The sequence below is a fragment of the Rhinolophus hipposideros genome (genome assembly GCF_964194185.1).
Source record: "Rhinolophus hipposideros genome assembly, chromosome: 15".
Taxonomy (NCBI): domain Eukaryota; kingdom Metazoa; phylum Chordata; class Mammalia; order Chiroptera; family Rhinolophidae; genus Rhinolophus; species Rhinolophus hipposideros.
In genome coordinates this window covers 3,639,438-3,663,925 of record NC_138061.1, presented here as the reverse complement: position 1 = coordinate 3,663,925, position 24,488 = coordinate 3,639,438, and the positions used below count along the sequence as shown (strand labels likewise).

At 54.0% G+C, this 24,488-nt stretch overlaps 1 protein-coding gene across 6 annotated transcripts in view; it reads left to right on the top strand.

Annotated features, from left to right (window-relative positions):
* Positions 1–24,488, top strand: part of PTPRE (protein tyrosine phosphatase receptor type E) — a 137,514-nt gene that overhangs the window by 96,001 nt on the left and 17,025 nt on the right. For 4 of the 6 annotated variants that reach the window (XR_013994967.1, XM_081074001.1, XM_081074002.1 and 1 more), the window contains exons 1-7: positions 6,756–6,922; positions 6,995–7,065; positions 8,721–8,857; positions 14,424–14,514; positions 18,623–18,699; positions 19,342–19,378; positions 21,633–21,730. Coding sequence is in view for 5 of the 6 variants with exons in the window: in XM_081074001.1 (XP_080930127.1) it covers positions 6,888–6,922; positions 6,995–7,065; positions 8,721–8,857; positions 14,424–14,514; positions 18,623–18,699; positions 19,342–19,378; positions 21,633–21,730 (546 nt within the window). In the remaining variant the exon portion in view is untranslated. Of the gene's footprint in view, positions 1–1,491; positions 1,611–6,624; positions 6,725–6,755; positions 6,923–6,994; positions 7,066–8,720; positions 8,858–14,423; positions 14,515–18,622; positions 18,700–19,341; positions 19,379–21,632; positions 21,731–24,488 lie in introns of those variants that run through there. The other 2 variants (XM_081074003.1, XM_081073999.1) reach the window with 1 other exon arrangement.

Sequence of the window (24,488 nt, the reverse complement as noted above, 5' to 3'; positions counted from 1 at the left end):
AGAGTGGTGATGGCGGAACGATGATTGGCACTTCTTACATTCATTCAGATGCCTTTCCTCATTACAAGAAAGCCATGTTTCTTGGCCTCAGTCCATTTATATCCCAAAGGGAGGCTTTTTTCAGGAAAGCTCTGTCTGGGGGGACAGGCACCCACACTGACCCTGGACAGGGCTCAGTGGACAGCAATGGAGCGGGGCGTGCGGCAGGGCAAGAGCCCACACCTGACCGCCTGTCTGTGTCGTGGCCACCAGGTCTCCCTCCCTCAGTGCATGCCCCCTGCAGCAAATCCTACAGGAGGGATTTCTACACCACTTAGTGGTCACTGTCACATTCCCCGAGGATCTAAGGTGTTTGGGCAAAGCGGAGCACCAGGTGGAGATCTGAGGTCTCTTGGGCGAGACAGCCCTTTTCTGTGTTGAGCCACATATGACCCCGGTTTGCCCATTACATGCACCCAGAAGTACTTCCCTCTGACCCCGAGGTGCCCAACCACCTGTCAGAGATGAGCTGACTGTGGCCCTTCCAGGGGGACGGAGGTTCCCACTGCTTCACCTGAGGGTTCAGACAGGAGCCCAGACCTCTACCGCCCAGCTGTGAAGACTGAAGGAGATGATGCGTGGAAGTAACAGTGTTTGGCTCAGAGGACCAGACATAGGTGGCCTCTCCTCACCCACCCCCACCCCCAGCATTAACACCTCAATCGTGAGAGGACAGGACTGGACTTGGAGACCATTAACAGGCTCTAGGGTACGGGAAAGGCAGAGAGCCGGGGCGGTGACAGTAGGGGACCTTTTCCCGCAGCTCAGGCTCAGGGTGGAGGCAGGCCAGGCCTGCACTGCGAGTAAAAGCCAGAGCATGGGTTGTGGTGTGACCAGGGGGACAGCCTGGGTGGCTCCTGTGCAGACGGGCCAGACCCCATTTCCGACCCCCTGGCCCTATGAGCACAGGCTCACTAACCCAGCCCGTCCTAAGCCTGTGATTCCCCTCGCCCCCAGCTGTAGAAATATACGGGAGGCACAGTACAAGATTTCCTAATGAACAAACGATTACCACGTGGGAATGGAGCAGGAGTGGTGAGCAGGCCTCTTTGAGGGTTTGTGAAGCGACCACTCAGAATCTTAGATCTCGTGGTGTTTTCTGCGTCTCCTTCTGGGCACCTCCAAGGCCTTCTCTCCCCCAAAACAGACACACAAACAGAAAAGGAAATTAACCTGAGCGGCGGCAGCTTTTCTAACCTGAGGATCGTTCATTTAGCTACTAACCTGGCTTGTTCTAAGGTGAGGTTATTTTCCCAGGGCAGGTGTAACTGATGCCAGCTGTAGTACAAAGACCCCGCTCCCTAACTCAGATTGACAAGTCAGCGCTCCCACAGCGGCCCCACTGTCATCCCCATCCCCGCCCACCCTCTGTCTACCAGGAGCCGGCTGTGTTCTGTGCGTGTCCACCTTGATGGAGGGCAACTCCTCTGAGCCTGGTCCTGCCTCTTCCAGGTTTGCCATGGAGCCCTTCTGCCCACTTCTGCTGGCCAGTTTTAGCTTCCTGCTTGCCAAGGCACTCAGGGTCAACCAGACCAGCACTGCAGACAGCAACTGGACCTCCACGACCTCAGGTAAGGACCTGCTGCCCCTTCCTCCCCTGGTCTCCCCGCCCCCCCCACCCCACTGCCCCTCCTGATAAGCTCGCAGGGCCTTTCCGGGTGGTGAAGTGGATGGGGGAGGAAGAGGAAGGTGTGGTTGGCTGTCGGAACATGCTTTGAACATTGTACTCCTATAAACACAGGCTGGCTAGCAAAGCCAGTTGTCCTGTATTTGCAAAGCAAGCCTAACCCCAGAGCTGGGAGCTGGTGTCCGCTGCAGTGGGAGGCAGGAAGCGAAGGGTTAATTGTCCCGAACCCACTGTGGGGACCCACTCACACCAGCCATGAACAAACACTGACAGTCAGTCTGGGATATTAAGATACTGACGTAACAGTTGAGATTAATTAAGAAATTATTGTTAATATTTGTAGGCAAAGTGTTGGTATAATGGTTAGCTTTATTTAAAAAAATATTAGAGTTCTTACCTTTTAGAGATGTGTGTTGAAGTATTTATAAATGAAACCCTGTGGTGTCTGGGAGTGACTTGAAACAGAGTAAGTGGGGGGGGGGAGGGCTCCAGGTGAGCATAAATGGCCTTGTCCTGATAGAAAGCTGGGTGGTAGGTACATGGGGGTTCATTATTCTATTCTCTTACCTTTTTTTACATTGAAAGTTAGAAAGGAGAAAAGGATCAAGGGTCCACTGATACGTGTGACAACATGGGTGGGACCTCAGAAACAAGCTAAGTGAAAGAAGCCAGCCGTGGAAGACCCCGTGCTGTATGGATCCATTTATATCAGGGGTGTTCAAACTTTTCTCAACGTTTTTACCAAGGGCCATAAGCGGTAAAATACACAAACAGCCGGGCCATTCACTCCAGGTGAAGTACGTATTGCCTCACCTGGTTTATTTAAGTAAACTAAATATAGTTTTGGGATTTGCTGTGGGCCAATTAACAATGGATCGTGGGCCGCAATTGGCCTGTGGGCTGCAGTTTAGACACCCCTGATTTATATGAAATGGCCGCAAAGGGCAAATCGGAGGGGGTGGGGGGAGTGAGTTAGTGGTTGACTGGGCTCCGGGGTGGGACCGGGAATGACACAGGTGGCAGGAGGGACCCACCTAGATTGATGGAAGTGTCCCAGCACAGACTGTGGTGATGGCTGCACAAGTCTGTGAATGTACTAAACATCACTGAATTGTGCACTTACCATGGGCTGTTTTGTGGTAGGTAAAGTCTACCCCCAATGAAATAAACAAATACCATGCAAATTGATAAGAAAGCGGAGGAGGGGAGGGAGGAGAAGAAAGGGGAGCACCGCCCTTGAATCGCACCTGTGTGCAGGTCTGGCTCTCCGTTCAGTGGCTGAGTGACTTCGAGTGAGTCACTGAACCTGTGTGCCTCAGTATCCCCATTTGCAGAGCAAGTAATAAGAGCACCAACTTCTCAGCTGTAACATGAGGACAAAGAGAGGTGAGCACACTGGGACGTGGAGGGCTTGCCATCGTCAGCCGGCACGGCTGTTTGCAGGAGAGTGTGCCGCAGGTGGCCTGTCACCGGCCAGTCCCTCACTGCCCAGGAGTTAGCTCTTCAGTGCCCCAGACACCTCCTCCTTGGACAGGGGCCTGATGCAGACAGAGGCCAACAGGGTCAGTTCAGGGCCCCCCAGGAGTGGATACGGATTTCCTAGCAACCCTGTGCCTGCCTGGTAGACTCATGGCCTGTGTGTGGCTGTGGGCTCCTTCCCACGGTAGGGTTAGCAGGAGTCTGTGACCAGGAAGGGCTGGTCCCCTTGCCCCGCACCAGGGCCTGCTGCCAGCCCCCAACACCTGCTGCGTCCCCTTCCTGCCCACCCCCAAGGCCCCCACACATAAAGTGCAGGGACTTCTCTGACAGGGTATCCCTTGGTGTAGAGGTCAGGGTCCTCCAGAGAGACAGGCTCAGTGAGATTGAAAGAGAAAGCGATAGAGGGGGTCACTTCAGCATCGCCTCACACTGGGCTCTGTAGGGCTGAGGCCCGAACTGGAACCAAGAGGAATCCCCAGCTGCCCTCCCGCATGGCCCTCCAGAGCCTCAGCACAGCTGGCCAGCTGCCAAGTGTAGGTGTGCAGCCGCGTGGCTCAAGGTGGAGCTCATACGCAAGCCCGTAAGTCTCAATTTCCAGGACCAGGTTCTATGTAAGCACGCGCGAGCGCGCGCGCACACACACACACACACACACTTTGCAGGTGAGCGTATGGATAGACTTTGCATGAATGTCATGCACACTTCACTCCGTGGTAACCAGCTGCACCCCCCCAACCCTGGCCCTGTGCCCCCCGCTGTCTGAGCCTCACCGACTGGAAACGAAACAGAAAGTGACTCCAGAATTTCCTCTTAGACACCAGCCTGATTCGTGTCCAGAGCAAATCGGTGCCCGGGACACGGCCCAGCCTGCACAGGACTTTACTGGCCCACGTGGGTTTTTCAAAATTGGGTTTAGGTTGAATTACTTACCAATACTTAAAATCAGATAATTTTACATAAAAATGTGGATTCCTTCTTTTGGAAAATTGGAAGAACTGGGCACCACGGGCCTGCCTGCCTAGCCCCCAGGGGCCAGGGCTGAGGGGCTGCACCCCGTACATAGGGCGTGGGCTCCCCAGGTCCCCCCAGGCCTGCCTGCCTGCCCCTGGATGTCCCTGCCTCACCTCCACCCTCCACTGCAGGCAGCTGCCCACAAAAGCAGGAACCCGAGCGGAGGTGCTTGTGTGCCCCTGTGATGTGTCCATTCTGCCCACGGGCACAGCCCCTCCCAAGGGGCCTAGGGTCGTCAGCCCATTTTGGAACACGTGCTGTGGAGTTGCCACATCTACAACTGCAGCCTCTACTCCAAGTGGCGTGAGCGTGGAGGCTGGGCCCTGGAGCCCCCTGACAGAGGCCCCAGGGGTGGCTGTCTGTGGTCCAGGTGCTCCCCGGAAGGTCCTGCCCAGGTCTGCACCCTCAGGCAGGGCCAGCCAGTCACTGCCAGGCAGAAGCTAAGCCGGGCAACCTGACCTCTGTGCAAATGCAGAAGTGGGCAGCCCTGTGGCTGCACTTGGCCAGGCTGAGACGGAGCCCCTGTGGGGTACAGAGCAGCCACGCCCTCTCAGTGCTGGGCAGGCTCTGCACCTCAGGACCGGGCATCTCCCCAAGACCCTGGGCTTCCGTTTGCTCCAGGGCACTGGCAGGGTGGGGAGGGTACTCCGTGGAGCGGCAGGTGTGAAAGCCTAAGGAGGCCTGGCTCCCCAGGGTAGCTAAGGAGCAGGTACGGCCCCAAAGAGAGGGATTAGCAGACGGTCTCAGGACCAGGATGACATCACCTGGCCATGAGCTCCAACAGGGCCTGTGAGCATCACTAGCCGGGAGGGGGAGGAATTGGCAAAGCCTTGACCGGGCGTGTTTCGCAGGCTGGCCAGATGTCCGGTGGCTGGGACCACCTCCTCATCACGACCTATTGTCCCGCAGTGCCCTTCTACATCTAATCGTCAGTCAAATTGGTAACTTTTTGTCATTTATTAGAAAGGCATGCATCGGTCACTTGCACGGTGCCAGAGCCAGTGCGAGGCCCGGGCCGTGGGCCTGGTGTGGCTCAGACCTGCTCTCAGGGAGCGTATAACCCAGGGCGTGACATGCAGACCCCACGACCCATAGAATACGCAGGGAGGGGGTCCGGGTGAGGGAGACTGCAGGGTTGCGGAGCCCCCACTGGGCTCAGGGGCTGTGCTTCCTGCTTCCCTGAAGTACCGCGAGGGAAGCCCAGCTGTCACCTTCACGGCGCTTCCACTGACGGAGCCACGTGGTCACCCACAGGGCCAGTCCACTTCAGGAGAATGGGGTCTGCGCTTTGAGGCATACAGAGCCCCTCGGGACCCACAGGAGGGGAGCTGAGTGGGCTGCCTGGGGAGAGAGCCTTTGAGAGGTTCCCTGGAGATCAGAGACATTTTGGTGAGGAGGGGGCATGACAGGCTGGGGAGGCAGGAGCTAAGTATGAACATCAGGGGAGGGGGTGGGATCTCAGTCCACCAGCCCCTTCTAAGTTGGGCTTACGGGGCAGGTCCTGGGCAGCTGCCCTGCGTCCAGGGATATGAGACTTCCTGCTTGAGGAAGGTCAACCTGGCAGGTGCGAAAGACAGATGAAGAAGAGCGGGGGGTGGGAGGGGTGCCTGGTGGCCAGCTTCCCCTGGGCAGGTGGGATTGGGAGCTGGCAGCTCTGGGAGGCTGGGTGATGAGGTGGCCACAGGCCTCCACCCAGCCCGACAGTCAGGCTGCTGCTCCCCGGGTGCCCTGTGTTCCTGCACCAGGCCCTGGGGCTCCCCATGCTGTCCTGGGGCAGAGCAGTGGGACCTCTGTACCTCCACCCTCCTGTACCTCCCCGTCATGGTGGGGAGGCCAGTGCCCTGGGAACCCTGATACAAAGGCCCCATGAGAGTCTGGGGGACACTGTGTTGTGCCTTCACTGACCCCACTAGGGGACGTTGGACAAGTCACCAGCTCCTCAGCTCAGGTTTTCTTCTTGGAGTCAACGCTGCTCATTTGTTAAGTAGTGGGGCATTTGTGGATAGAACAGAGGAGGACAGTGGGCTGCTTTGCAAACTGTAAAGTGATGTGCTGGCTGGTGTCCAGGAAGAAAGCCTGACAAAGGAGGTGCTTTATAAACTGTAAAGTATGGTTCTGGTGTCAGGGAAGAAGGGTTGACAGGGAGGGACTGCCACGCAAACTGTAAAGTGTGGCTCTGGCATGGGGCCAGAAGGACTGACGGAGAGGTCATGACCAGACTGAGGGAAGACGACTCGACAAACTGTAAAGTGGGGTCATGGTGTCCAGGAAAAAGGGCCGACTGGATGGAGGGGGAACTAATTTGTAAACTGTGAAGTGGGGTGTGGCATCAGGGAAGAAGGACTGATGAGGGGTCCTCTGCAAACTGTAAAGTGCAGTCTGGTGTTGGGAATCTTTCTCGCCCAGACCCCCTGTCCCCGCCGTGTGTGCCTCGCTCGGGTCACCATGGGGACCCGGTTCTCCCCCAGGCCCTCCGGATGCTGGCGCGCCCCAGCCCCTACTGGCCTGGCTGCTGCTGCCTCTGCTGCTGTCCGTCCTCTTCCTGCTGCTTGCCGCCTACTTCTGCAGGTAGGAGTGTCCCCCGGCGCTGACTCGCCCTGATCTGCTCAGATGAGGAAATGAGCATCCACAAGCCGTGACTGTGGGGCGTGGGCCCCGGCACCAGAAGGCAGCGGGCGGTGGGGCAGAGGGACGCAGGCGGCAGCCAGCAGGGCTCAGCCAGGGCTCAGCCATGAGCAGCAGGAATAGCTTCTCGCGGCTCACCTGGTGGGTACCGCCCCCCAGGGGCTCCAGGTCCCCGAGACCCTGTGCTGAACACTAACGCTCTGTGTCTCTCAGGTTCAGGAAGCAGAGGAAGGCTGCGGTCAGCGCCGACAAGAAGATGCCCAACGGGATCCTGGAGGAGCAAGGTACGAACCGCCTGGCGACGCCCGGCTTCCCTCAGTGTGACGGGCTCACCGCGCTCAGCTCTGCCTCTTTCAGCTCCGCTTCTCCTGCTGAAACACTGGCATTTAGAACCCTAGAGTTTCACCTTTTCAAAACTTAGCTTGTTTTCTCTCTGGTGTGAAACCGACGTTTTCTCTCTGGTGTGAAACAGACGTTTGAGCCACGTCGGTTTGTGGCTTTTTTGGAGTCACTGTTCATATCCTGTCGTTTCTATAGGGTTTTGACATACTGTTTTTCTCAAAGTCTTTCTAAGAGGAGACAGTCTGGTTCATGATCTAAGTGCTTCTAACGGGCTCCCTGGAAACCCACACTGTTTTAGGGCCTGAACTAGGAGGAGGGAGTGGATCCACCAGCTCCCTTCCTGAGAGGATCCCAGTGGGCTAGGGGCATTTCCAGCCGCTCTTCCTGGTTCTGAGTTCTGCTGCTAACTTGTGAATGCTACTTAAAGGCACACTGCTTTTCTGTCCACACCTTGAGACAGCCGAGCAAGGTGCGTGAGGCTGAGGCTTTTTAAAACTTTGATTTCCATCAGTGACTGCAGCTTCCTCCAGACATCTTGCTACATGATGGTTCCGTGGTTTGTGGGGACAAACGGGATTGCAAAACCGACCAGGAGATCATAAGAAGTGTTTCTGCTGCACAGAACCTGGCCCAGCGGCAGGGGGGCAGCTTTGCAGTGCCACTCCCTGCCGTTCCCCAGCCCCGTCCCTGCAGGGCTCCACAGCCTGAATGGAAGGGAAGAGGGTGTGACTGGTGGGGCCCAGCCTTACTCATTCTGAGGCCTCTGGAGGAATTAACCGGGGGTGGGGTGGGGGGAGTTCTTGGCTGGGCTTCCACAGGACTCCTCAGGGAGGGACGGGCCCTTTGGCAGGTGTGACAGTGAGATGATTGTGTTCACCTGATCAGGACTATCAGCTCCTTCCCCATGAAGAGAAGCACATGCCCATGATTTCCCCTTTTTCGTCAGTCTGAATTTGTGGGCACACTTTGTCTGAACTTCCTTACAGCCCCAACCTCCCTCCTCCTTTTCTGTTCCTCCCCCCTCCACCAAAAAAAAGCACAACAAGGATGGTTGGAGCTTATGGGGTTTGAGTAACCAGAACTATTTGTTACAAACAAGACAAGGCCAAAGGAGACTAATATCCTAACAGTTCCCAGTCTGTTCGGAGTTTTCATCAGAAACCTGGAATCACTTCACTCTTCTCTTTCCAAACCTGGAAAGCAGCTGGGGTGTGAGGCTGCCTAAATGTTTGTGGGAGGAGCAGGGGCTGGAGGGGAGGAGACGTGGGTGGGTGAGTGGGTGGTACCTGGGCTGGGAAGATAAGGCGTCTATGGTTGTTGAGAGCAGGTTCCACCGCCCAAGGGTGCCTCCCTTACTCCCAAGGGTGCCTCCCTTACCGATGACGTGGGTGTATTGCAGGTGCAGTACAGGTGTGTTGTAGACCTTTGCCTTCAGTTGCTCAGGGCCATCTGGGCCTCAGGCTGCATGAGCTGGGAGGATTATTACCCCCCTCCTCCAGCTGTCACTTCCCCAGGAATGTTGTTGGTCCCTCTGATTAACAAATCACCCATCCAGGAATATGGCTAAATGGCCCTTATGTTTCTTTTGATTCCACAGAGCAGCAAAGAGTGATGCTTCTCAGCAGGTCCCCCTCTGGACCCAAGAAGTACTTTCCCATCCCCGTGGGTCACCTGGAGGAGGAGATCCGAGTCCGGTCAGCGGATGACTGCAAGAGGTTCCGGGAGGAGTTCAATGTGAGTTTGGGGCAGCCCCTCCGTCTTCTTGTCGTGTAGTAGGGAACAGAGGATGCAGTGTCCTGTTTCAGGATAAATATCCCAAAGACTCAGAACTCCTGCATCAGTTATGACACTACCCCCAAAATGGGCACCCCTTCCCTAACGCTCATTCCTCATTCGAAGATGAGCTAGGTGAGTGAGACGCTCATGAGGTTTCTTTCCAGCTCACTCCAAGTGCCGTGTCCTAAAATCAAGTGTCAGGCCCGAGAGCCCCTGGGGTGAAAGCAGTGGAGCCCCCAGAGCACCCTTTTATAGGCGTGCAGAGCTTGTGTAACTGCAGTAGGGACTGTCCCTCCTGGGATCTACTGTCACAACGTCAATTAACCGGTGTGGGGGCCACCTGGAAGGGCCACGAGCTCTGCCCCTGACAGCTCTGCTGTCTGTTCCAGTCAGTGTGACCTGAGTCTCTGCCTGATGTCTCCTGCTGCTGCTGTTTTGGATGAATGACCTCCATGACCTTAGTGATGGCAACCACCAACCGGGAGGGACTTAACCAACTGGTACAGTCCCCATGGCAGCAAACTGATTTTCCTAACTCTCCACGAAATACTTGAATGACATACCCCCTCGCAGTGTTAATTTCTTATTCAATGCCCTGTAAATTGTGAATCAAATAGAGAGATGATGGATGGATGGATGGACGGGTGGATGGATGGATGGATGGATGGATGGATGGATGGATGGATGGACGGACGGACGGACGGACGGACGGACGGACGGATGGATGGACGGGTGGATGGATGGATGGATGGATGGATGGATGGATGGATGGATGGACGGACGGATGGACGGGTGGATGGATGGATGGATGGATGGATGGATGGACGGACGGACGGACGGACGGATGGATGGATGGATGGATGGATGGATGGACGGGTGGATGGATGGATGGATGGATGGATGGACGGGTGGATGGATGGATGGATGGATGGATGGATGGACGGACGGATGGATGGATGATGGATGATGGATGGATGGATGATGGATGGGTGGGTGGATGGATGGATGGATGGATGGATGGATGGATGGATGGATGGATGGATGATGGATATAGAGATGGGCAGGGAGACAAACAGACAGTGGAACATGTTGCCTTGGATTTTGCTATTCAGTGTTTCACCAGATTATGTTCCGAGTTTTGTGTTACGCATCTCCCATATTTCCTACACGGCCACGGGCTGAGTGCTGAGCAGGAAACAGGACGGGTTTCCAGCAGAGGGGTTGACTTGCCCTGAGGAGCCCTGGCCCTCTCATATCAGTCAGTCTCCTAGAAGCCAGCTTCCGCCATCTATGGAGGGGTTGGGGGAGGGGGCCTATCTTCGTGGTCTCACAGCTGGAATGTGAGGATGATACAGTGGATTGCAGAGGGTTGTGCAATTGTTACGTCTAAAACCAGCGTGACTCCTGCTACAAACATGTGATTTCTCACACACAAGCAACCCGTGAGGGTACAGGAAGGTGATGGCGCATGTAAATGTGCTTTGCTTATTTTTTAGCACAAGTCTCATCTGCCTTTATCTTGCTTCCTTTTAGTTGTTTCCAAATGTGTTCCCTTTTAGGAGAAATTAGGAGAATTTGGAGAAATACTGAAAGACAGCTCCAAGCACTATTATTTTGCAATCTCTCAGCCTGACAAGAGAAGTTAATTCTCCGTTTTCAAAGGAACTCCCCAAGACTGTAGTGACGAGACTGGTCCCCTCCCTTCTTGTCCCACTTCCCCTCGCACTTGTGTTTCTTCCCGTTGAGACTTGTGCAGGGCCCTGAGTCACAGCCCGCCAGCTCTGCTCCGTCTCAAGTTTGGGCAGCTCACGTGGAGCAGGCAGGTCAGGCAGGTGAGGCCCTTGCCCCAGACACAGAATTTAAGGAGGCACCAAAACACTCAGTCATCAGGAGAGACAATAGTTTAATAGAACATTTAAAAATATCAAAATGAATGCAAGCAATCCGTGGAGAACAGAATAGCACACTTGTAAAATAAAGACCGGATCATTCTGACTTTTCCTGTTACCTCAGGCCCCCATGTGGTTTGTTACCACACTGTTGTTCATCATGTCATTACTTAAAAGTTTGGTATTTTGGTCACCATGGATTTTATGCATTAATTTGGATGTGTCCATGTTGCATTTGAATATTATTTTATCTTGATTCCTGAGTGCTGGGTGCCCCCTTTACATTTTGCACTCAAGATACGTGCCTCACTCTCCTGGCCACCACCCCGATTTCCCCCATGTCACCACTGAGCAGCCCTCCCAGCCGCCCGCTGGAGCCCCTCCGCTCATGAGGGGCAGCAGAGGGGAAGAGCCCTGGACTCGCGTCCAGTGGCGTGGAGCCTGGTCCTGGCTCCAGGGGCCCCTGGATAAGCTGCTTGTTACTCTGTGGACCCGTTTGTTCCTCTCTCCAGTGAGGGGCGGCTGTGTCCTAAGCCATGTCTGTCCCTCTGCTCAGAGCACGGGAGCCACGAGGACCAGGCCATGCTTGGCTCCACAGACACTATTGGGGTGGAGGCTCTGACCCCCTATTGCTTGTTTTTTCTTGCCCGCTGCCCTGAGAAAGTCTCCCAAAAGTTGTGAAAGGGAGACAGATGAGTCTCAAGTAGTGGTCCCACAGGAGTTTGGACATTTGTGTATTGCTGATCAGAGCTGAGGTGAATTTGAGGACAGAGAGGGTTGGGTGCTGGGAATCAGTTCAGTGGAGTGAATGCCACAGGGCTGGGGCAACTTCCTGAAACTGTGCCTCAGTTTCCTCGTCGGTGACACGAGGGTGCTCCTAGCCCCCATAGGATGGTCATACAAACCCTGTGAATAGATGAGGTGTGTGCCCACCTGGCCCAGTGTGCACGAGCGGTGACTGGAGCTGCTGTCCTTTTTAGGATGACTTCTGTGACTGTCCAGGCTCTCAGTCTCCACCCCCAGTCTACTCAGACCCCAGATGAAATCCCTTCAGGCCAGGGAAACCCTCTCCCCAGACAGGTTCTTCAGAGAGCCTCTTTCTCTGCAGGTGCCTGGGGACAATCATAATGCAGACGAGTACAGGGCAGGTGCCCCCAGGAGACCTCCCAGCACCATCCACAAGCCAGAACCATCCCCTGGGCTTGCTGGGACAGCCCACACCCGACTCCTTGTTTGTTTCTCTGTTTTCTGCCGCCTGCCCTGCACTGGCTCGTGTGCATATTCATGGAAATGGAATCTCACCACAAACAAACAAACAAACCCTTTTCAGCCAATTACATAATCAGACAATTAATCACAAGGTGTCATTGACCAATTACTACTATGTGCACGGCTCACGCTTGGCACTGCAGGTGACCCACTTGCAGCACAGCGCTCGGGGCCCTCCCTCCGTTTCCCCTCAGCAGCTGGAGATGCGAGGCCCCTGGAAGATGACAGCAGGAGGAAGGGCTGGGCTCAGAGCAGGCAGGTCCTCTGTGTACTTGGAACCCTAGTCTAGGTTCCGTGCACAGAGCCCTTTGTCTCTCTCACTCCGAGTGACCTTCGGTGCCACCCACAGAGCCAGAATCCTCACTGCATCTCCATCTGGAGCAGATGCCAGGGCCACGCAGCTGCCGAGTCACAGCCACTCACAGCCAGCCTCCACCCACCACACTGCTGCCGCCTCACCCTCCGAGGGAGAGGGAGGCTTCTTGGGGTTTTTTTTTTTTTGTCTTTTTTTCTCTTTAATTTATTATTTTTCACAGACTGTTTTTTAGAGCAGTTTTAGTTTACAGGAAAATTGGGCGGAAGGACCGACTTCTCTTTCCACACAGTTCCTGGGTCATGAACAGGTTGCATTCGTGGGCCACGTTTCTTACAGCTGCTGAGCCAGTACTGACTGTCGCTTAGGGTTCCGGTGTTGTACGTTCTGAGTTTTGACAAATGCATAACATGCGTTACCATTATCATGCCCCTTTTTTATTGTCAGTGCTGGGGTCCAGAAAGCTTTAGGGTGTAGAAAAATACAAGGCTCTGAAATGTTACCACAGATTTCATGTGGAGGTTAAGTCAAGCTCAGTGTTAAGACAACTCTGACGAACAGTCAGGAACTCCAGGCAGAAGAGGAGCTGACCTGCTGCGGAGCCGACCGTCAGCCTTGCCCAGGCGCCCACCACGCCGCCCTCCACACCAGCTCTGGCGGAGCCCTTGATTCTCGACATTGGGTTTGGTGGCCCCAAAATGGGAACGAGGACACCCCTGGCAGGGGCTGAGTCTGGGACAGAGAAGCCCTCTGACCTGGGCTAGGGAGGCTCTGGGCACCCGTGGACAGGAGATCTGACTCCGCATCTTGGCTTTGACCCGAGGCTGCACTGGGAGGCCTGCCCCAGCGTCCTGGGCACTTACGGGAGTGGGCGGACACGGAAGCCCTCGCTTTTCTTCACACTTGAGGAAGCGAGCACCCCCTCCTGGTCCAGGTGGCAGCTCAGGCCAGACTGCGGCTCCCACGCCGTGTCTGCTGGTGCTAGCCGGGTAACTGGACAAGTCCGTCACTGCCTTGGGGTTCAGTTTCTTCATCTGTAAAGCAGGGCTGAGCCTGGTGTCACCTAATAGTCAGTGAGCGGTGAAGGCAGGGGCCGGTCACGCACGTCCTCCCACAGGGCTTGGCACATCAGAATGCTTGATAAACGTTTACACTAATTACTCGAGTTCCAGTGCCCACGTCCAGCCAATGGTCAGGTAGGATGTCAAAAGATGTGATTTGAGCTTCAGATGGCTCATTCCCACTGTGCGGGGAGGAGCTCCCCTGAGCGTGGAGGGGGCCCAGCAGCCAGCAGCACAAGGAGGGCAGCTGGAGCCAACAGGAGTCAGAGGGGCTCCGAGCAGTGGCAAGCACCGAAGTCAGGACACCTGGCTTCACGTCAGTTCTAGGTCCCAGCACAGCGTTCTTCTCACACCTCAGTTTCCTCATCGAAGACGAAGGGAGGGTCAGGTGCTTCTCAAACGCAGGTTCCAGGGGCTCTTTCTAAACACACGTGCTGATCTGGGGTGGGGCTGAGGGTCGGCCTTTTCAGCACGACCCCAGCTGTGGCCGTCCCGCTGCTCCACAGAGCACACTGAGTCCTCAGCAAGGTGAGGACCACGTGCTTCGTTGTACTCGTCCTGCAGCCAGCCCCAATGTCGTAGCACCCCTTCCTGCTCCCTCCACACACGTGTCCTCACTCCCCCTCTCCTGGGTCAGAGCTGTGTCAATCAGTCCGGACGTATTTGTGCGGCGTCTGCTCTGGGCCAGGACCTGTGGGATTTGGTGGCAATGCACGGCCCAGTCCCCACCCTCGTGCAGCTTAGGGTCCAACGAGAGGGTCATCGTTTTGTCCACACCTCAGCTGGCCCCAGCAGACAGTACCTGAGAGCAGGCGGGCCTGTGTCTCCGTCCTGTCTTTCCCGGTGCCTGGCACAGCCTCTGAGGCAGAGGTGGGGATGGACAGGGGACAGACGAGAGGTAGTTGTCACAGAGACCCGTTTTCTGGGGAAGCTGATGTACCACGCTACAAGGATTCATCCCGTTTAGTGCTAACTCTGCATTTTTTTTCCAGTCATTGCCATCTGGACACATACAAGGAACTTTCGAACAGGCCAATAAAGAAGAAAACAGAGAGAAAAACAGATATCCCAACATCCTTCCCAGTAAGCGTTTACTTCTTTGGCGTGATGGGTGGCATTTTGACTGAGGTCCGCATTCCCTTGCAGCTGCTGGTGAGGGTGCCTTCCCGGGCGCCATGGCGATCGGTGCTGGGAGGCCAGGGCCTGCATGAGCACAGCTGCTGTGCGTGCGCACCTGGTCACCTCGGCTCCTACCTCCCACACGGACTCAGGCAGCCCTTGTTGGCGGGAAGGGGGCGGGGGGGCCTGGCTGCTAAGCCTGTGCCGGTGTCAGAGGCCAACGGGGGGCCACCTGCACCAGCTGTGAGGGCCCCTCTGACTGCATCCTGAGTCCCGATCTGGGGTGGCGGGTGGCCCTGGGCTTCTCCTGCTCTCAGACTTAGCCGTCTTGGCTACCAGCAGCAAGTCCCCTGAACCAAGGACACAAATGACCAATAAGAATCTGTCAGGCTTTGGCAGTATGATGGGAAGGCTTAGAATCCACCTGATTTTAACCCCAGCAGCTAAAGGTGCCATGGGCTGGGGAGGTGGCAGGGCAGGAAGCTGACAAATCTGCCCAGGGGTGTCGCTGGATGGGCCATGCCCCAGGGTTGGCATTCACGTCCGGCCTACGTGCCAAGACAAGAACCCAGCGTTCCAAGCTGCCTTTGTAAAAGCTGGCCCAGGAGGGTTGTGACATCCTTTGCCTGGCCTGGTGTCCTCCTGTCGGCTTTGCCCATCAGGCTGATAGAATGGCAGTCTCGAAGGGCTCCACCAGGTCCAGATTTGACCGCCAAACCCGAGGGTTTCCCCATCCCGGGGAACCTCCCTTCTCGGGCTCTGCCCCCGTCGGGTCCAGGAAGCTAGCCTCTGCGCTCGCTTCAGCATGTTGGCTCTTGGTGAGGTTTTCAGGGTTAGAATTGTGTCCACCTGCTCTGTAAGCAGAAGAAGCTGTGGTCCATTCGATTTATGTAGTCTCTGGATTTTTAGCCCTTGATAGAAATAATTCTTTCACCTTTTGCATGCATAGGATTTACATGTGGTTTTGCAGAGACCCCCCTGAGCCTACGATCCAACTAAAACTAGAGAAATGAACCAAATCACCTTTCATCCCACACGTATTTGTAGAGGAGACCAAGGAAGCATGGGGGAGCGGCCCGACGCTGCTGGTCCTGAGGCTGAGCTGTGAGGACGGCTCCCCCCAGGGTGAGGTGTGGACATGGTGAAGGTGCCTTGGAGAGGATTTGCATTTAGACTGATGTGGGTTATCAGAGACATGGGGGGAGAGGGAGGCAAGTGACACGGGCTGGGGCAGCTCAAAGGAGAGGAAAACCATGCAGGAGGTTTAGGGTCTCTTTAGAACAATTGTGTCAAATAAAAATCGGGATATTTGGAAATTAGTATAATTAGCCTAATTAATTAGTTTCATTCACGCTTTGATCTGTGGAGTGCCGCGTGGAGGACCTCGTCAGGGCAAACCGCTCTCCTAGGTTCCTGACCTACATTTATTTCTCTCTTAATCACTAAACACTTTGTCCTTTCAAGATAATGTTTCCATTGTTAATTAAGAGTATTTTCGGTGGGGCCTGAATTCATGGCCAGGTGTGGGAATTACGTGCACCCCACGCCCTCCTCCCAGATGTGACAGCCCATGTGGGGCACCACCTCCCCTGAGAGTCACCCCCGGGGAAGGCAGGGCTGGCCTCCTGCACAACTTCTGCGAGCTGTGTCTCCAGCTTGTGCTACGGAAGGAGGTGGGCATTTCCTGCAGGTATGGAAATGGGACAGGGTACAGGACCAGCTTTTGCTCCTCCTCCATGAGTTCTCTCCCCACCCCAGGGTCGGGGTCCTGCCCCCACCCCTGTGGCCCCAGAGCCCCACACCAAAGGAAATTGCAGGCGCTAGCAGTCAGCAGGGGCCACGGGACTCTGACAGGACGAGATGCATTTCACGTCGGTGGGATGTTAGGTGTACGGATTGGTGGCATGGAGGCTCTCAGGATGTGCCCTGGAGATAGCCAGCTGGGCGGCGTCTGACGTTTGGCATCGGCAAGACAGGATAACTGAGACAGGTGTCCGGTTAAATTGAGCAGTTGGCCAGAGGTGCCCTGGGGCCCAGCTGGGGGCCTGGGACAGGAGTGGCTGGATCGTGGCATGCTGTGTGCCTGCTCCCACCCAGGGCTGAGACGCTGCTGTTACTCAGGGTGGGGTGAGAGCCAGCAGGCAGGGAGAGGGGCTGGGGCCCAACTCCCACAGCCCTTTGGGATGCGGCACCTTTCCTGCATCGGCCCATCTTCTCCAAACCCAGTTGGCTGTAAATTGACCAGGTTTGCGAGATGCCCCCGGGGCAGGAGCCCAGTCATGGCTGTGGCTCTAGGAGCTCTAGGAGACAGAGATCAGGTGTGTCCCAGAGGCTGGGCCATGCAAAGGCTCCTTGGCCAGTGGCGAGAGAGCATCCTCTTTTCTGGAAAAGCGCCAACAGCTGATAAAATGAGGAAATCATGTTTTTAAAGTAAAGTGTGACATTTTAGAATAAAAAGACAGGAAGCACTTAGAAATTGCAAGATTCTAAATCTAACCAAAAGTCTACTTTTTACCCTCTGCTTTCTGTAACTGTCCTCAAAGCGTAAATGCTTCCAAATTATTTTCAACTAGCTTTCTATATGTTCTGCCAGTGCTATTTCTGCCTCAGAGTTGCCAGCCCCTGAGCAGGGGGGTCTCATGGCCACGTTCGCGCCAGCTGTGAGTTTGGGGTTTGACACCCTGACCACTCACCCTGTAGGGGCGTGACTGTCCCTGAGGGCTGCCCTGGCCCATCCTGTGTGAGCAGCAGGACACATCTGGCCCAGCGATATGATGCCCAGACAATGGGTGTCTGAGGCCACAGCCGCCTTCCGGGGAGACAGGAGACGACAGCCAGCGGGGTCTGTGCCCCAGGCCCTTATCACAGACACACCCTCCTCGGTTTCAGTCCTGTGGGGATGAGGAGGAGACCAAGCAGGGACAAGGACAGAATTATTAATGCAGTGAATACATAGGAAGTGCCCGCCATGTACCCAGCTGTGTGCCCAGTGTGGCATGAATAACCCGGGGGCAGCTTCCTCCGGGCCCTGGGCCGAATCTGGGTATCGCTCGTGTTTCTTTTCCTGGGGGAAACCAGCCGCCTGCGTGCCAGCAGAGACCCCGGGCCGGGACCCAGCATTTTCAGAGGCCATGAAACATCTAATTTCTTTTAAAAGCAGAAAGAATGTATGACCATAACCCAGCCTCAATTACATTCAGCTTTATATTAACTATGAACACTGTTATAAAATAAAATGTCTAACTTTTTTATGGAAGAAGGGGCCCATGTAGGCAGAAGTGACAAGGACCCACAAAAGTCATAATGGGGCTCTGGATGAAAGCTCCGCAATCTGTGCCTGCAAACACACACACCCCAGGAACCACACATACACATTGTAGTCACATACACGCATACACACACACAGTCATACACGCACACGTACACCACACTCACACATGCACACACACACTTATACACACACATACTCATACCCTCACACACCACACTCACATATCCCACGCTCACACACACTCACACACAGTCATACCCTCACACACCACACTCACATATCCCACGCTCACACACACTCACACACATAGTCATACACTCACACACACACACAGCACTCCCTGGCCAGCCATCTCGCTATGGAAAACTCCCTCAGGCTTGGATTTTGCGAGCAGGTGGCCCGTTGGGTCCAGGTCTGTGGGAGCCTTGCTTTACCTTCCTCTCTGGGGCAGACTTGAAGGATGAGAGTCGGGGTCTGGAGTCCCAAACCCCAGACCCAAATGTCCACTTGGCCAGGCATAGAGTAGTCCTCTCCCTGGGAGAGTGGACCCCCAAAATTCTCCTAAGTGTACGTACACTGGGGCCCCGAGAGTTTGGTCATCGCACCGCAGGGTCACACATTTTGCTGTCCTGTCTGCAGGCCGTGTCCAGTCCTGGACACTGAGATCCTTACCTTCCATCTCTCCCTTCTGTGATCGCAGTGGAAGGCCTGGTGATGCCCTTTGTCATGTTTAATACTGTAGAGGGAAGGAATGAGTGGCTGGTGTGATTTCATTACGTGTGTGTGTTTGTTTGTTTACAGATGATCATTCCAGGGTGAGCTTGAGCCAAGTGGATGGAACCCCCTGTTCAGACTACATTAATGCTTCATACATAGATGTAAGTCCTCGTTTTCCTGTCCCCGGCCCAGCATGACACACACACCTGGACCATTTGGGGGTTCAGTGTGAATCATGATAGGTGGTCGCTTTCTTCTCTGGGTCCAGGAATGTAAATTGTCACAACCTTCCTGGGTGGTTTGGCCACAGCACAGAGAGCATGGAAGCACTCTCTGAATTGGCATCTGTGTCCCAGGATTCATTTTTTAAGAAACAGACGTAAGCACCAAGGATGTTCAGAATAGAACAGGAGGAACCAGTTAAATAAATGGTGGTAAAACCATACGTAGTGCATTATTAAGAAGCCATTTTAAGTGAACCTTAAAATATATTTTAATATAAGTTATAAAATTATCATAATACACAGTATAGGAGATTTGTGCCTGTGAACCAATTAAAAATATATAAATATCTGTATGTCTGTCTGTGTGTGTGTCTCAGAAGGTATTCACAGGGGAAAAAAAAAATACCAGAGAGGGACATACAAAAATATCATTTGTTATTTCTGAAATTACTGCTGAATTTTCTTCTTTTTTTCTTTTCCAAAATTTTCTTAATGAATATGTATTTCTTTCTAACAATGAAGAAATCTTTCCAGCAAACATAATTCTAAAAGATAATAAATCTGATTTTATTTTTATAGGGTTACAAGGAAAAGAATAAATTCATAGCGGCTCAAGGTAAGCTTTTCTTGTTACTTTCTGAACAAGATTTTGGTAAAACGATATGGGTGGCTATTGTTTCCTTGTTGGATACCAACAATACTGAGTGTGTGTGTGTGCGCACGCGCACTGTTAGGCTCACGTTGCCCGATTTTGGTCTGTCCAGCCTTTCCCTCCGCACACGGGGTGAAAAGTGGCAGGAATCTCAGGGAGCCTTCAGCCTCTACTTGCAGCCATGATTTCCTAATGACGTGTGGTTGCTCCATTGACCAGGGGTGGCAGCACTTCCTCTGAGCTAGTGAGAAATGGGGGAGCTCAGCCCGCACCCCGGACCTGTTGTCAGGGTGGCGTTTTCGCGAGCGTGCCCAGGGGACTCTGCACATGAGAGTTTGAGAAACACTGCAGAGTGAGACGGTGCAGCTCCCCCACAGTGCTTCTCTAGAGCAGAAGAGTTGGGGCCCCTGAGAGCACTGGCCCCCACTGTGGTCGTGGCAGACAGATGTGGGCCTGTGGGGCATCTGTCATGTGCAAGCACAGGTATAACAGACATGTTAGATGTGCGCGCGCACATACACACACACACACACACACACACACACACCTCCTTCCACACCTGCTTGATTCAAACACAGGGCGCCCAGTGGTCCAGCGGCCACCTTGTCAGCGTGTTGATACTTGCATTAGATAACCCTGACTTTCTCTCAGCGGGCTGAGCTCTCTGTGTGGCTCCCAAGTTGTCAGGTTTTGGTGGAGGTGTGGGGGAAGGGAGTGAGCAGCTTTTCAGAGCATGGCTGTAGCCAACAGGCTGCTTTAGCCATGGAAGCGTGCCCGTCACCTTGCACATAATCCACTTGGAATTTTTGAGAACTTTCACGGAAGCATATCTCCCAGCCCGCAGGGAGTGACAACCCCAAGAGCTGGTGCTGGTGCAGTTAGGCAGCCTTGGAGCTAAAAGAAGGTTTCCTGGACTTCCTCACTCCCGGGCAGGAAGGTCCCTAAATGCCAGGTGCATCACAGTCACCTGGGAGCTTGTGAAAATGCGGACTCCCTGTGAGGGAGGGAGCCACACGTACACACAGAGGCCATCAGGGATGTGTTTGGCTGTAAACGCCACAGAGAGAAGCTCTTTCCTCTCTTGTAAGCAGACATCCCACAGTAGTCAGCCCAGGGTTGGGGCAGCAGCTCAGGGCACAGGGACCTCTTTATCTTCCTCCGGAGGCTAAGTTGCTCTGACCCTCAGGGTCACAACGTGGCTGCCCCACCTCCAGGCACTGTCTTTGTGTTCAGGCAAAGGCCAGAGGACTTTTTATCATTTGTTCACCATCACTCACCAGAAACTAGCCCACAGCTCACTGGGTAGCTGACAGACGAGATGTTCATGAAGGAAAAGGGGTTAAACACGGAGGGTCGGTGTCTCTCTCTCTCACTCTCTCTCTCTTTCTCTCTCTCTCTCTCTCTCTCTCTCTCACACACACACACACACACATTCTGATTCAGTGCTTCTGGAGTGGGGGGCTGATATTCTGAGACTTTAACCAGCACCCGAGTGGCCACAAACCACTTGGATGGCACTGTGTTTCCCTGAAAATAAGACCTAGCTGGACAATCAGCTCTACTGCGTCTTTTGGAGCAAAAATTAATATAAGACCCGGTATTATATTGTGTCATTATATTATATTATACCCAGTATTATATTACATTACCTGGTCTTATATAAGACGGGACCTTACCTTATAGTAACATAAGACCCGGTCTTATATAAGAGCCGGTATTATGTTGTATTTATAATTATATTATATTATATTACATTATATTGTATTGTATATTATAAAGATCTCGTATTATAGTAAAATAAGACCAGGTCTCATATTAATTTTTGCTCCAAAAGACACATTAGAACTGATTGTCCGGCTAGGTCTTACTTTTGGAGAAACACGGTAGCTTTACACCCAACCTCATTTGAATACCCGTTATTCCCCACGAATATAACCAGCTGGGTCCCGTTACTTAGCTCCCTGAGGACTCCCCAGTTCCAGTGGGGTGTGGGGAAGTGTGGCAGGGTGTGATGCAGAGGCTAGAGAACTCCAGGCCCCCCTCAGCCCAGGGTTCTGGACTTCTGTAGGGCGTGAACTGGCCCAACAAGCCCTTTTGTATCTCAGAGAAGTTGGGCAACATCCAGCCCTGTCCCAGGGCCAGAGGCCAGGGTGCCAGGGGCTGGGACCCGTGGGAAATTCTCTTTGTGCCTGACTTTGGGATCACCCTCTACTTACAGGCCCTAAACATGAAACAGTGAATGACTTCTGGAGAATGATCTGGGAACAGAAGTCTGCAACCATCGTCATGTTGACGAACCTGAAAGAAAGAAAAGAGGTGAGCCCTCTGACTCGTTGAGAATACTTTCCTTTTTGCTGCTATTACCTGGGGGAGAGGGTGCTTACCACTGCCTTTTCCTATTTCTCTCTCTTCTTATCACTGCAGAAGAAAAAAAGAGAGAGAAAAAGAAAACACACCACCCCCCGGCTCACAGCACTTTTGAAGTCAATTCTCTGTGTTGTCAGTGGCTCACTGTTCTGGACTTCCACCCCCGGCAGCTCTCAGTCCATGACAGAAGCAGTGGATTCTAGAAATCGGACGTTTAGTATGTTGAGCATAGGATATGGTGGGCCTCAGACTATAACTAAGAATGACTTCCTACTGTTTATCCAGACTAGAGAAATACATTTGGAAAGCAAGGAATATTGAACGAATGTTGACTTGTCATTCCAATATATTTCATTAGCTGTTTCTGATTCAAAAAGTCATGTGCCTTGTAAGGAGATGAAACCGCTACAAAGAAGACAAGTTAACAAGTTAACCATGTTCATTTCCGACATGTGACAGATACGCACTAGCACCTGTCTCCCAGACAAGTACACACGAGTGTGTACAGGGAGCCAGCAGGCAAACTCGCCTAGCGCAATTTATATTCCCCGGGGAGGGGCCGGCGCCAAACAGAAAGCAAAAAAAGTAGGTGATGTCAGGAGGTGGCATAAAAATATGGAGAGTAAAGGGGACAGTGGTCCGGAAGGGATGAGCCATCCAGGCAGGGGCACGGCCGGGCTAAGGCCTGGTGTGTGCGCAGCATTGGGCTGGGCCCAGGTACAGAGAGGCAGAGGCATTTCTATGGCTTCGAGGTTCACATTGGCTAAAGGGACACACACCCCTATAAAATAAACCAGAACACAGCATGAGTAAGGTTCCTGGGGCATAAAGGAGCAGAGTCCAAAGGAGGAACTGACCCCATGGCCCATGGCCAACACAAGGCCGAGAGTGCTCACTTAGGGAGTGATGGTGGGGCTGGGTCTTCACGACTGGAGGGAATTTTACCAAATGCAGCCAGAGAGAAGCATCGGTGTGGCAGGTTTATGTGCCTGTGAAAGCCTGAGCCACCTGCTGGGCCCCCACCCAGATGCCCACACCGGGGCCAGGATGGCTAGAAACGATCGAGGAGCTGAGCCTTGGGCTCCAGTGCAGGCTGACGCAGCAGGGGAAGTGGGGGCCTCTGGGGGCTTTCGGCAGTAAGTAGGGACCTGTATTTTAGGAATACAGAATGAAGGAAGAATATGGAGCCAAAGGGAGACTTGCTAGAGATGGGAGACTGTTCTAGCACGTTCTAGCCTGTGGGCCAGAGCAAAGGGAGGCGAGCAGGCTTAGAGGAAGGCCCAGCTTGGTGGGGACGTTGGTCGCACTGGCCCCTGCCCAGTGCCACCATATCCAGGCACCAGGCCAGGCATGGGGCCTGAGAGGGCCTGCTCTGTGCCTCTGCCCTCGTCACCTACTGGCAGGGCACTCCTAGCCTGTTCCTGAGAAGCTCAGGCAGCTTGGCTGGGGCTCAGGGGAAAGGCTGCCCTTTGAGATGGACATGCCAGGCCCTGGGGAGCTCAGTTGGAGTGGGAGGTGGGAGAGCAGGCCCACAGGCAGAGCAGGCCTTGAGGCTTGAAGCAGCCGCCCAATGCCACTGTCACTAGTCAACACAGGAAGTAGCCTCCAACCATGTTTCCGGTTGGGGTAGGATGGAGGTTTTTGTTTTCTTTTTAAGGGAGCTGGGACAGGGCTGGGGAGGTCCCCTTCTCTGTGTGAGTCATGCCCTGGCCATCCCTTCTCACTGGAAAGAGTGACAGGAGGATACTGGGGATTACCAGGCAGGGACACTTCCCTGGACACGGGCCCCATGCTCTGAGCAGATGCTGAGGCAGGACCCAGCCCTAGAAAAGGAGCCTCGTTTCCCTGGGACCAGCCACCACTGTAACCAGCTCTGTGGGGGAGATGTTTACAAAATGAAACACAAGGAGACCAGTGCAGAAGCAAGGAGACCCAGAGAACTCCCCCACCTCCCCCAGCCGCCATTCTGTTGCTATGTTACGTGACATTTTCTCTCTGGTATTACTCCGAAGCCTCCTACTAGATTTTTCCATTTCTGTGACTCAGAGCTGGCCTGCTTCCGTATCTTCATTTTCACCATTTCACATGAAATCATTTCTCGATAGAGTTTCTTTTTCTTGATGGCTCACAGACTTCTGTTGTGGTCTCCTTGGCATTAGTGTCCTGGCTGAACGTTGTGAAACGCAGCTGCTCCGTCCTGTCATGACCTGACGTGGAGCGAGGGAGGGCATCGCTGCAGAGGGGGCCCAGGGCATGAACTCATCCACACGGCCAGCCCTGCGGGGCCCGGGAAACAGCCCTCAGGCCCCGAGCTGAGCTCTGTAAGGCCAGAAGCTCAGGAGGGTCTCGAGGGGCCCTGGGAGGCCCAGGCCTGCTCCAAACCAGGGCTTTGTGTGCTTGTCCCTCCCCTCAGGCCACTTCAGAGACACCCCAGGCCATGACGTAGGGTGGGAAAGTTGGCCCATGGGTGTCATAACACAAATGCTGGGCTCTCAGAAACACCAAGACACCTTTTGTCTTGTAAGATTATTAGTTCTCATGACTTGACCCATTAGCTATGCCACTTGCTGGCCGTTTCCAAGGTAAACCACCCGATGTTTCGAAGGCTAGTTGACGAGTAGACTTCTGTTGAGCAGACCTTTCCCTCCCTGGTGGTCCCCATGCATTCGTGTCCTTCATGGTCAGGAGAACGGGTCAGGTGCTGGGT